The following is a 10,653-nucleotide window of genomic DNA, read 5'->3' on the forward strand; positions in this document are numbered from 1 at the left end:
GTACTGACCGGTCACAAGGGGAACCCCACCTGCCCATTTTGCTTTTCTCCTCCCCCAAGCTGATCAATTGTAGCCTTTGGCCCAGAAGCTGGTGAGGGGAAGAAGGAAAGTTAGGAAGATTAACCCTTTAAAAACAAAACGTCAACACATACATGAACCTAATGACAAACAGTGAAATTCAATCCATTTATTTAAATGTACATTGTACATAAGTTACAAATCCTCACTTCTGCCACTCTGCCTAGAACTTTTCCGGAAAAGCCTCCATTTCTTCCTTGATCCTGTTTTCTACGAGTAATGCGAAGTTACTGTCCGTGTTTTGAAGGTTATAGCTGACAAACACTTGTTTGTTGGTCTTCCTGGCTAAAAAGAGAAAACATTGGCACAGACGTGACTGAAAAGCCTGGAGGCTGTGTGCGCCTCACACCTACCTCACAGCAGACAGATGCCTGGGACAAGACAGCAAGGTCTCAGGGAGAGAAGGTGGATCTAATCTGTAATGCTCTTCCCCAGCAGCAGCCACAAATGCAGACTACAGTCATTGAGACCCCCTCCTGCTCTCTGCCTCAGTGGTTCTCCAAGCATGGCCCCACCTCAGCAGCAGCACCTGAAAGCTTGTTAGAGCTGCAGATTCTCAGGCCCCCATCCCGGAAGCCGGGGGTGAGGCCAGCAACCTGCTTCACAAGCCCTCCAGGGGATCCAAGCGCTAATCCACTATTCTACTTAAAAAGTTGGTTTGTTTTTTTGTGGGGTTTTTTCACTTTTTTAAAATACAGATAATACCAAAGTATTTAAAAAACTTAATTTCTCCTTCAGTACCACCCTCTCTACCATTCCAGTCTTTTCCCAGGGATAATCCTGGGGCTACATTTCTGTACATTTATATAACACACGCTTACATGCACATATTGTGTGAATATACACACAAATGTAGGACTTTCAATTTGATGTTGAAGAGACATTTTGACCCTTTCTACAGAACCAACAGTTGGGGTGTACTGCTCCAACTACAAAAATCAAGCACAGTCACATGCCCAGAATCAGAAAGACCTATCCTGACGGCAATTCAGGCAGTAAGCCTAAACCAGTTAAATATCGACCACACCAGTGATGACGCCTCCTCACGCAACCTGGCCTCACCACACACACAGGGCAAGTGCAAACTCCTACTCCCCACAGAGACACCCACCCGCCCTCCGCCAGCCCACAGACATCAGATGACCATGCCAGCCCTGTCATCAAAGGTGAAAACACGGTGAGGTGAGGTGAGGTGAGGTGAGGTGAGGTGAGGTGAGGTGAGGTGAGGTTGGCATCTGTCAAGTCACAGCCCACTCGGCCTACTCTTGTTCGGTGGCAGGAAATTCCTTGTCCCCAGAAGGGGGGGTGGGCAATCACTCTACTTGCTCAGACAGGCTCTTACAGGGAGCAAAACTATCTGCCTGCACTGTTCACCCAGCAGACCCAGCTGTGCCCTCTGTGCTGCACAGAATAAGGGCGTCCCCATGCACACCAAAGCCCTCCAATGCTTCTGGGGTTACTCTGAACCCACTAGATCTTCTCTTTTTCTACTTCCTTTCATCCTCCATATAAGATACCGTTTCAGGGAGCGCCTGGGTGGCTCAGTCAGTTAAGCGTCCAACTTCGGCTCAGGTCATGACCTCACAGTTTGTGAGTTCAAGCCCCATGTTGGGCTCCACACTGACAGCTCAGAGCCTGGAGCCTGCTTCAGATTCTGTCTCCCTCTCTCTCTCTCTGCCCCTCTCCACTCATGCTGTGTCTCTCTCTCTCAAAAATAAACGTTAAAAAAAGTTAAAAAAAACAAAAAACAAAAAAAGATACTGTTTCAGGATGCTTCTCTCTTCTCATTACCCCTCTACACAAGCAATGTCTTTTCAACTGCAGGGTCCAGACCTAAGCTCGAGATGACCAGAACAGGGAAGGGCAGTGCTGGACAGCCCCCTGGTGCCCCCAGCACCAGTGCATCACCAGACCCAGCCACATCATACCACTGACTTTTCCAGATTTTTCTGTGTGCCTGTCCTTGCTGGGACTCAAGACTTAGGACTGCCAGGTTTTGCTGATAACAAGGCAGGAGGGACCCTTCGTTAATATCTGAGTTTAATAATAAGTTGGTGAGGACTTATTTTGTCTATGTTCTGTCACAATTTATACAGATTATTATAAATTGATGGAAACCACATAGGAAAAATATTTTTTAAAATTTGCACAAAACTAAAAAAAAATAATAGTTTGTTGCATACAAACTGCTCCTAGGCTTTCATCTCAAGGGTACCCTTGGGCCCATCTTACTTTATTGGCATAAACAATTTATTCGTGGCACAGCAAACAAGCCCCCGCCATCCTCTACCAGAATCCGTCTCCCACACTGGGGCGATCCTATAAACATGAACACTCTCCCACGTCTTCGTCTGACCAGGCAGGGCTTGCAGTGGTCTATTTGATATTACGTGTGTCAGCCCTTCAACGCCGGTAAACACACAGTGATGCACATAGAAGCCAAGGGGCATCTTGTCGTCAACTAACTTCACGTGGTTCAGAAAAAAATAGTATCAACACAGGGAATGAGAGCAACTGGGAATCTAGGCGAAGGCTAAGCAGAAATTCCCGGTATCTTTGGGGCAAATTTTCTGTAAATGTAAAATTATTTCCTAATAACAAGTTACCAGAACTTACTAGTTTGGTTACTAGCACACACTAGTTACTAGCCAGGTTTCTCTAAAAAGGTACAGGAGATGTTCCTAAAATGCCACAGCTGCCCTCGTGGTCGGCCCTCCTCACACACAGAACTCAGAGTGGCAAGTCTAGAATGACCAGTCCTCACCCTGCCCCCTCCTCCCCCACCCCCCCTCCAGTGTGTGGCTGTGCTGTTCACCCAGTTGCCTCCCTGAGTGACCAGCATGTAAACTCCCACTAAGCAGGGATAGGTCGATAGAAATGCCAGTGCCACTAAACCAGAAGCTTCTTAAAGTCAGGACCCAGACCTCAGCCACCGTACACCCCAGCACCAGGACATGGGGCCCCATAATGGGCTCTGGAACCGAACTGACAGGGAGCACTGGTGAACACGATGCCCGAGGAGGAGACAGAGGTTGCCCGGCTGTCCCATGTCTCCAGGTGCCCTGGGAGACGTGGCGACTGAGCACCGGCAGAGGGCAGAACACATACCATCCTTACCCCAACTACCTGGGTATTTCCAGAAAGTATGTGTTTGGGGCCCAGGAGAGGGTGGCGCTTTTAACCTCTCGTTCTTGCTCACCACCCTCCACGCCACACTCAGGTCAGGCCAGCCTCCCCTCTTGCGAGCTCTGAACAAGGACAATCCCTCCTGTGCATTGCTGGCAGGCGGCTGCCCGGGGTCTCCTGAGTCACCAGGCGGCTACCCGGAGCCACTGCCTGATAGGTACTGTGGGCACCACTCACACTCTCCTCCCACGAGGAGGTCATGTGTTTACAGGAGGGAACTGAATCACCTTGTCATTCATCAGCTTGCACAGCAGCCAAGGCATGACGTGGGAGGCCCTTAAGAACATGCTGGCCCTGAGACAGTGGTCATGGTCAAGGGCATGGACAAGCCCTCCTTAAAGAAGACATCTGTGCTCATCTCTCAATACAAGGATTCTTTCCTTCTAAAGTCACCGGCCTCATGGTTCCATTAAACAGAGAGGTCCCCACCCAGCTGCTCCTGCAGCACCAGCCGTGGGCACGTACCTAAGCGCTGGGCAAGGCCAGAGGAGGTCGTATCAGAAGTGTCTCCGAGGAGGGAGGTAGACACGGGGATGGAATCCTAAAAAGAAACAAAGAAAATAATGCTGCTTCTCCATCGGCCAAACTTCTGTAGCTTCTGATTCATCCTTCCTGGCAGTGGCAGGTTCTGGTAGGTTAGACACTTTTACCAAGAGGAGGAAGGTCTGGCATCTGTGTCAACAGCCAGGCCGGTTGACCCTCTACTGTATGTGATGTCACAGAGCTAGGACAGACGAAGAGCAGTCACCTGAAGCTGGCATCACAGTGCTGTTAATAAGCTATAAGACTTACTTTACACAAAAGGCTTGTTTTAGGGTTGGAAGCCCCAAAGCATGCTGAAGGGCAACATTACCACCAAGAGATCATTAAGGGAGCAGAGGAAAGCTCGTCACAGAGTCTGGGTGCCACTGCTACCAGGTCCCTCTCGCCCGCAAGTCAGGCATCAACGGAGAAGGCAGGACGCCAATCTCCTCATCCAGACCTGTAAGAGAGCACATGGCTCCATGCCCCTGAAGGGGTCTACGCTCTTCAAGGTCAACAAGGGCCCTATGAGTTTGCAAAAGGACATCAGTCATCAGGGTCCAAATAACGAATAAAGGAACATCAGATTATGTTTGGCCAATCCTCATTTCAGATAAGAAGCAATAAAACTAAAGATAAATAAATGTGGCCCTTCTGAAATTTAGAAGAAATGTTACTTCCAATTACTTTGGGGTTTTGTTTATTTGTTTATTTTGAGAGAGAGAGAAAGAAAGTGGGAGGGAGAGAGGGAGAGAGGGGGAGAGGGGGAGGGGGGGAGGGGGGGAGGGGGAGAGGGGGAGGGGGAGAGGGAGAGGGAGAGGGAGAGGGAGAGAGAGAGAGAGAGAGAGAGAGAGAGAGAGAGAGAGAGAGAATCCCAAGCAGGCTCCATACTGTCAGCCCAAAGTTCAATGAGGGGCTCAAACTCACAAACCAGGAGATCATGACCTGAGCCGAAATCAAGAGTCAAATGCTTAACTGACTGAGCCACCCAGGCGCCCCATTCAATTACTTTTGGAAGTAACTCCCCTTACCATTAAAATTCCTACGTAGCTTAGGAGAAAAAAAAATCACTAACTTATAATATGGTCAAACTTACTTCTATCAAAATATTAAACTTCTAAAAGAAACAGCCTCGGTACAGAGGCAAGATTTTTAGAAGAATAAGCTTCTGCCACCAAAGGCTCTGGGGTTGGTGCCCATCCCCCCACACTGTCCAGGTAGAGACAGGTGAACTGAACAAACACCTGCTGTGTGCCAGATACTGTGAGTAAAGCATGGATCAGAGACTGCTCTTGGTCTCCTAGGGGTTCAAAGTCACTTCAAAAGGAGAGAGAACTTGTTCGGGTCTATAAGAGATGATCAAAAAACACAGGGTAAGAACAAAAGCATTTACTGCAAGCTTTTTTGTTGAAAAGATAACAAAAACATGATCTTAATGAATATGCTGTTTACAAAGTTCAAGTTCAACATTCAGCTCTATGCTAATAGTATCTAAACTCTAGAAAATCTACCTTAACAAGGTGGTCATTTCCCACCAAAAACAAAACTAAAAACTCCATATTGTTACCCTTAGTACTTCGTTATTTCCAAAATCATACTGCACCCAACTGGTCTCCCAGGCACACATATAGGCCTAGACAGTTTTACTGTGGATGGGGCACCAAGTGGGCCCAACACATGCTAAATTACCTGAGCAAATAGGGCCCATGTCCCCTTTTCCCTGGTCTCAGGCCAGCCTCCATCATGTTGGGGGAATCTGTATCACCCTTGTTCTAAAGCCTCTCATGGTGCCACAAACAGACCACATGGGGCCAGCTGGAAGAAAAGCAGGGCATGTGATTTTGTTCTAGATGGTCTTGTCTTGCGTGTGGGGGTAGAGGGGAAAGGGAGGAGGGAGGAGACATCACAGACCCTTTGGTGCCATCCTCCATGCATGGGCCAACAACCTTTTCCTAGGAAGGGCCAAAGGGTAATCGTTTAGGTTTTTGTTGTTGTTGCTGCTTTTTTAAATGTTTCTATTTATTTTTGACAGTGAGAGAAACAAAGCACGAGTGGGGGAGGGGCAGAGAGAGAGGGAGACAGAATCTGAAGCAGGTTCCAGGCTCTGAGCTGTCAGCACAGGGCCCAATGCAGGGCTAGAACTCATAAACCACGAGATCATGACCTGAGCTGAAGTCTGACGCTTTACCGACTGAGCCACCCAGGCGCCCCTAAATCATTTAGTTTTTTATGGAGAAGGTCCAGTTGTAACTGTTTCATGCTGCTATCAAATTACAAAAGCTCTGACAGACATTACTGAATGGATGGGCAGATCTATGTTCCAATAAAACTTTGTTACAAAAGTAGACTGGCAGCAGGCCAGCCTGTAGGTCCTGGTTTGCCAAGCCCTATTCCACAGGAATCTTGTGTTTCCTGCTGTAAGCTATGGTCTACACTTCTCTCCGGTTGGCTGGGTGCTCTGTTCCTGAAGGACAATGTACAGGTACACAACGTGGCCAATAAGTGGGGAATGAACTTCTGACAGGTCTGGTAACTGAGACTGGCCCCTTTTCCTTTTCCTACCTGATCTTCGTGGAATGTGAGCTTCCATTTGAGAAAATACACCCTTCTAGGAACTATGACTACCAAATGGTCAGACTGCCAAACTGCACCAAAGCAGCCCACAGGAGGAATCCTGAAATTGATTCAAGGAAGCAATGCCTGGTTTTACTAATGAGCAGTCCTGAGCCCCATGTGACCCACAGCCTAACCCACTGTCTATGACTATAGCCTTAGGACTATGAAAGAAGGAGGTTCCAGGGCACCACAAGCTCCAAACACACCACCGTATCCGTCACCCTGTACCTCCGCAGACCCTCTACCTCTCCCCTCCAATGAAAGAAGACATGGAACTGCCACCTGCCCAAAGGCCCAGCTGCGGGTACCCACCAGAAAAGAAATCAAAGAAAACCCACCCAGGAAAAGAACAGCAAGAAGGGAAAGGGCAGAAGAAGGACACTGTGTGAAGACATCCAGAGGTCCCATTCAGAGGCTGTCTCCTTCCCGAAGCCTTGCCCAGGTCCTGCCTGATGGCTCTCTCCTCTGATTGCCCACCACCCCAAGGGCCCCTTATAGATTACAATCCTTACAGTCTGCCAGGCTGCAGGTTACTACTGGTAGCCCTCCCTAGCAAACCCAGAGTTCCTCCAGGGGGGCCTCATTGTTTCATTCAGCAATGATTTAATGAGCAGCTTGCCAGGCTACTCCTAAACCAGACAAACCTCACCTCCATCATGGATACTGACAATAAACTGCAGAGGAAGCAATACTGGGGCATGCCCATGTACTAAAGCAGGGAGGAAGGCAGTAGCAGGGGAGCTCTACCAGGTAGCAGAGCCTAAAGGGTTACTGTAAAGTCTCTGACCTGTACTCTGAGGTTACCTCTTGAAAGGTCTGCAGCAGCAGGATGACAGTATCTGATTGCCGTCTGCTGCCCTGCAGGCAACTAGCCACATGGCAGTGTTGTGGGCTGAACTGTGTCCTCCAAAAAGAAAAGTCCACATCCTAACCCTTAGCACTTGTGAATGTGACTTTACTGGAAATAGGGTCTTTGCAGAGATGTAAGTTAAGATGAGGTCATAATGGAATAGGGTGGACCCTTAATCTATTATGACTGGGATCTTTACAAGAAAACACACAGAGAAACACACAGAGAAGATGGCCAGTGACACCACAGGCAGAGATCTGAGTGATGAAGCCACAAGCCAAGGAATGCCAGGATTGCCCCCAACACCAGAAGATGGGAGAGGCATGGGAAGATTTCTCCCTACGAGCCACCAGAAGGAACCAGCCCTGCTGACACCTTGACTTTGGACTTCTGGCCTCCAGAACTGTGAGGGAATAGATCTTGGTTGATTTAAGCCCCCCAGTTTGTGGCACTTTGTCACAGCAGCTCTAAGAAATGAACACAAACAGCAAAGGGGGAATCAGGCTAGGAGGAAAGGAGATGCTGCGGGCTTCACCGAGGGCAGGCTGGAAAGGAGGTGAAAGGTATGTAAGCAACCTTTTAGGCAACCAACTTGAACAATGGAAACCTGAGTAAGACAGAAGGGCCCACAGTGCCCTCCAACCCCTTGGCTGAATACAAACAGGCCCATTAGGTGACCCACCTCAAAATATCCTTAAGTCCTAGCTGACCAATGGGTGGGTTACTTATACTTGGGCACAGGTGTTGGAAAAGTAAATAAAGTATGCCAAAGATGGCCAAAGGGGCTAAAACAAACTCTGGTCTCTAGCTTAGAGACCCCTCCTCCAGGTTCTTCTTCCTTTGCTGTGTGCACGAAAACCCCCACAGATATGGAAGCTGGCAGCTATAAATTACCCTCCTCACTTGCATTCCGGGCTCAGACCTTTGGAGAAACAGTCTCCTCTGAGAACACTGGTATGAAATAATTATCTCCAATCCACAAAGATCTCCTAGTGCCGCTTGGTTTTTCCGCCAGGGTTCCAGCCTGGTTCCGTAACACAGGTACCAAAAAAGGAAAATTCCATTAGAACCCACACCCCCTTAACTACAGCCCCTCACCACTGCCTCCAGGCAGTCTCTCCCTTGCTGTCCTTGCCCCAGCTCCCTTGCGGTGTATTCAATAAACTTCTACCTCCTTTGTTCTGCCTTGGGTGAATTCTTTCACTGACCCAGCCAGGCCAACAGGGTGGTTGGATTCCCCCCTATGTGTTGATGGACGGCAATGCCTACAGATTCACTGACACTCGCCATGGGGAGAGTGGGAGAGTAATCAAGGTTCGAATGGAGTTTCCACAACAACAGATGGGCTGGCTGTGAAAGAAGCAGGTCTGAGGGAAGAGGTTAAGAGTTAGGTCTTAACTTTTCTAAAGAAAACATCCAGATAGCCAACAGGCACATGAAAAGATGCTCAACGTCACTCCTCATCAGGGAAATACAAATCAAAACCACACTCAGATACCACCTCACACTGGTCAGAGAGGCTAAAATGAACAAAACAGGAGACTATAGATGCTGGAGAGGATGTGGAGAAATGGGAACTCTCTTGCACTGTTGGTGGGAATGCAAACTGGTGCAGCCGCTCTGGAAAACAGTGTGGAGGTTCCTCAAAAAATTAAAAATAAATCTACCCTATGACCCAGCAATAGCACTGCTAGGAATTTACCCAAGGAATACAGGAGTGCTGATGCACAGCAGCACTTTCAACAATAGCCAAATTATGGAAAGAACCTAAATGTCCATCAACTGACGAATGGATAAAGATGTGGTTTATATATACAACGGAATACTACTTGGCAATGAGAAAGAATGAAATCTGGCCACTTGTAGCAACATGGATGGAACTGGAGAGTGTTATAAGGGAAATAAGTCAGGCAGAGAAAGACAGATACCCTATGTTTTCACTCATATGTGGATCCTGAGAAACTCAACAGAAGACCAAGGGGGAGAAGAAGGAGGGGAAAAAAGTTACAGAGAGGAAAGGAGGCAAACCATGAGACTCTTTTAAATACTGAGAATAAACTGAAGGTTGATGGGGGTTGGGTGTAAGTGGGTGATGGGCATTGAGAAGGGCACCTGTTGGGATGAGCACTGGGTATTGCATGGAAACCAATTCGACAAATAAATTTCATATTTAAAAAAAAGCAGCACCTTAGAAGTAGCGGGGGGGGGGGGGGGCGGGGAGGAAGGAGTTGGATCTTAAAATAAGTCTAGTGTGAGATGCCTATCAGATTTTCAGGTGGAGACACAGGAGTCCGAGGTCTGTACTGGAAACAAAGAAAATTAGGTGTGTTCAATACAGAGATGGCAGGAAAACTAAAAGGTGGATACCATCCTCCGGGAGGGTGAGTGTGACCAGACAGAAGTCCCACAACAAAGCCCTGAACATTCCAACTACTGAGCGGGGCTCGAGGAGCCAGCAGAGGGGCGCCCGCCTTAAAGATAGAGGAGGAAGGGATCTGAGGGGATTGCCTGGGGGCCCACGCCCGGCCGACGGCATTCGGCTCCCCACGGATGGTGCAGGCCAGAACCCCGGTTCCTGAAGACATCACAGGAAGAGTTCCGGAGAGCCCCGAGGCCCCCTGGGCCCAGGAAAGACTGAGGGCACAAGTAGGGAAGCACAACCCCCACTACTCCGGGCGGGCACCAGGCGCGTGCCTGGACCCTCAGTCACGTGCCTGGACCCTCAGTCACCTTGCCTCCCAGCCCCCGCCCCCATACCCGCCCGACCCCTCGCACCTCAACCTTCCACGCCGGCCGGCATTCCCAGTCCTTCCCCCAGCCTCCGCCCCCTCCCGACCCGCACTCACGTAGCGGTTGCACATGGCCACCGCGAGGTTGCGCAGGTGAGGCGTGGCCCCCACCCACAGGAAGAGCGAGTCCGTCAGCCGCATGACGTGGAAGTGGACGAGCTGCTCCCACAGCCTCGCGCTGAAGTTGTGCAGGGAGACGTCCCCGCCAGCGGCGGCCGGCGGCCCGTCCATGCCGCCCGGCGGGCCCACGCCCGCAAACGCCGAGACTCCGGTCCCGCTGCCGTCGTCGGCCGGGCCAGACCCAAGCAAGCGAGCGACGAGAGGTCGAGCGCGCTTTCGCTTTCGGTCCAGGGGAGAAGGCGGGGCTAGCCCGGGACGTAGGCGGGGCCGGGAGTGGGCGGGGGCGGGCGGCTAGAAAACGCCGAGTAGGCCGAGCCCTGGCTGCGCTGTCCCGCCGGCCTCTCCCGGCGCCCGGGTCTACTGAAAACCCGCGGTCCTCAGCAGCAGGGGCTGGGCCGGTGTCCGGCGGTGACCTTAGGGAGTCCGCGGGCGCCTGGCAGAACCCGCCCTTGCTTGTTCCTTCCCTCCTTCACCCCAATTAGTGTTCGATGA

At 50.1% G+C, this 10,653-nt stretch overlaps 1 protein-coding gene across 1 annotated transcript; it reads right to left on the reverse strand.

Moving 5' to 3' along the window:
* Positions 1-172: 172 nt before the first annotated feature.
* PSMG4 (proteasome assembly chaperone 4) lies at positions 173-10,363 on the reverse strand. Its single transcript, XM_042938055.1, has 3 exons — positions 10,099-10,363; positions 3,730-3,805; positions 173-363 (listed from the first exon to the last, which is right to left on the reverse strand). Exons 1-3 carry the CDS (start codon positions 10,270-10,272, stop codon positions 242-244), a joined length of 372 nt encoding a protein of 123 aa, XP_042793989.1. The 5' UTR covers positions 10,273-10,363; the 3' UTR covers positions 173-241.
* Positions 10,364-10,653: the final 290 nt, after the last annotated feature.

Source organism: Panthera leo, chromosome B2 (genome assembly GCF_018350215.1).
Source record: "Panthera leo isolate Ple1 chromosome B2, P.leo_Ple1_pat1.1, whole genome shotgun sequence".
NCBI lineage: Eukaryota > Metazoa > Chordata > Mammalia > Carnivora > Felidae > Panthera > Panthera leo.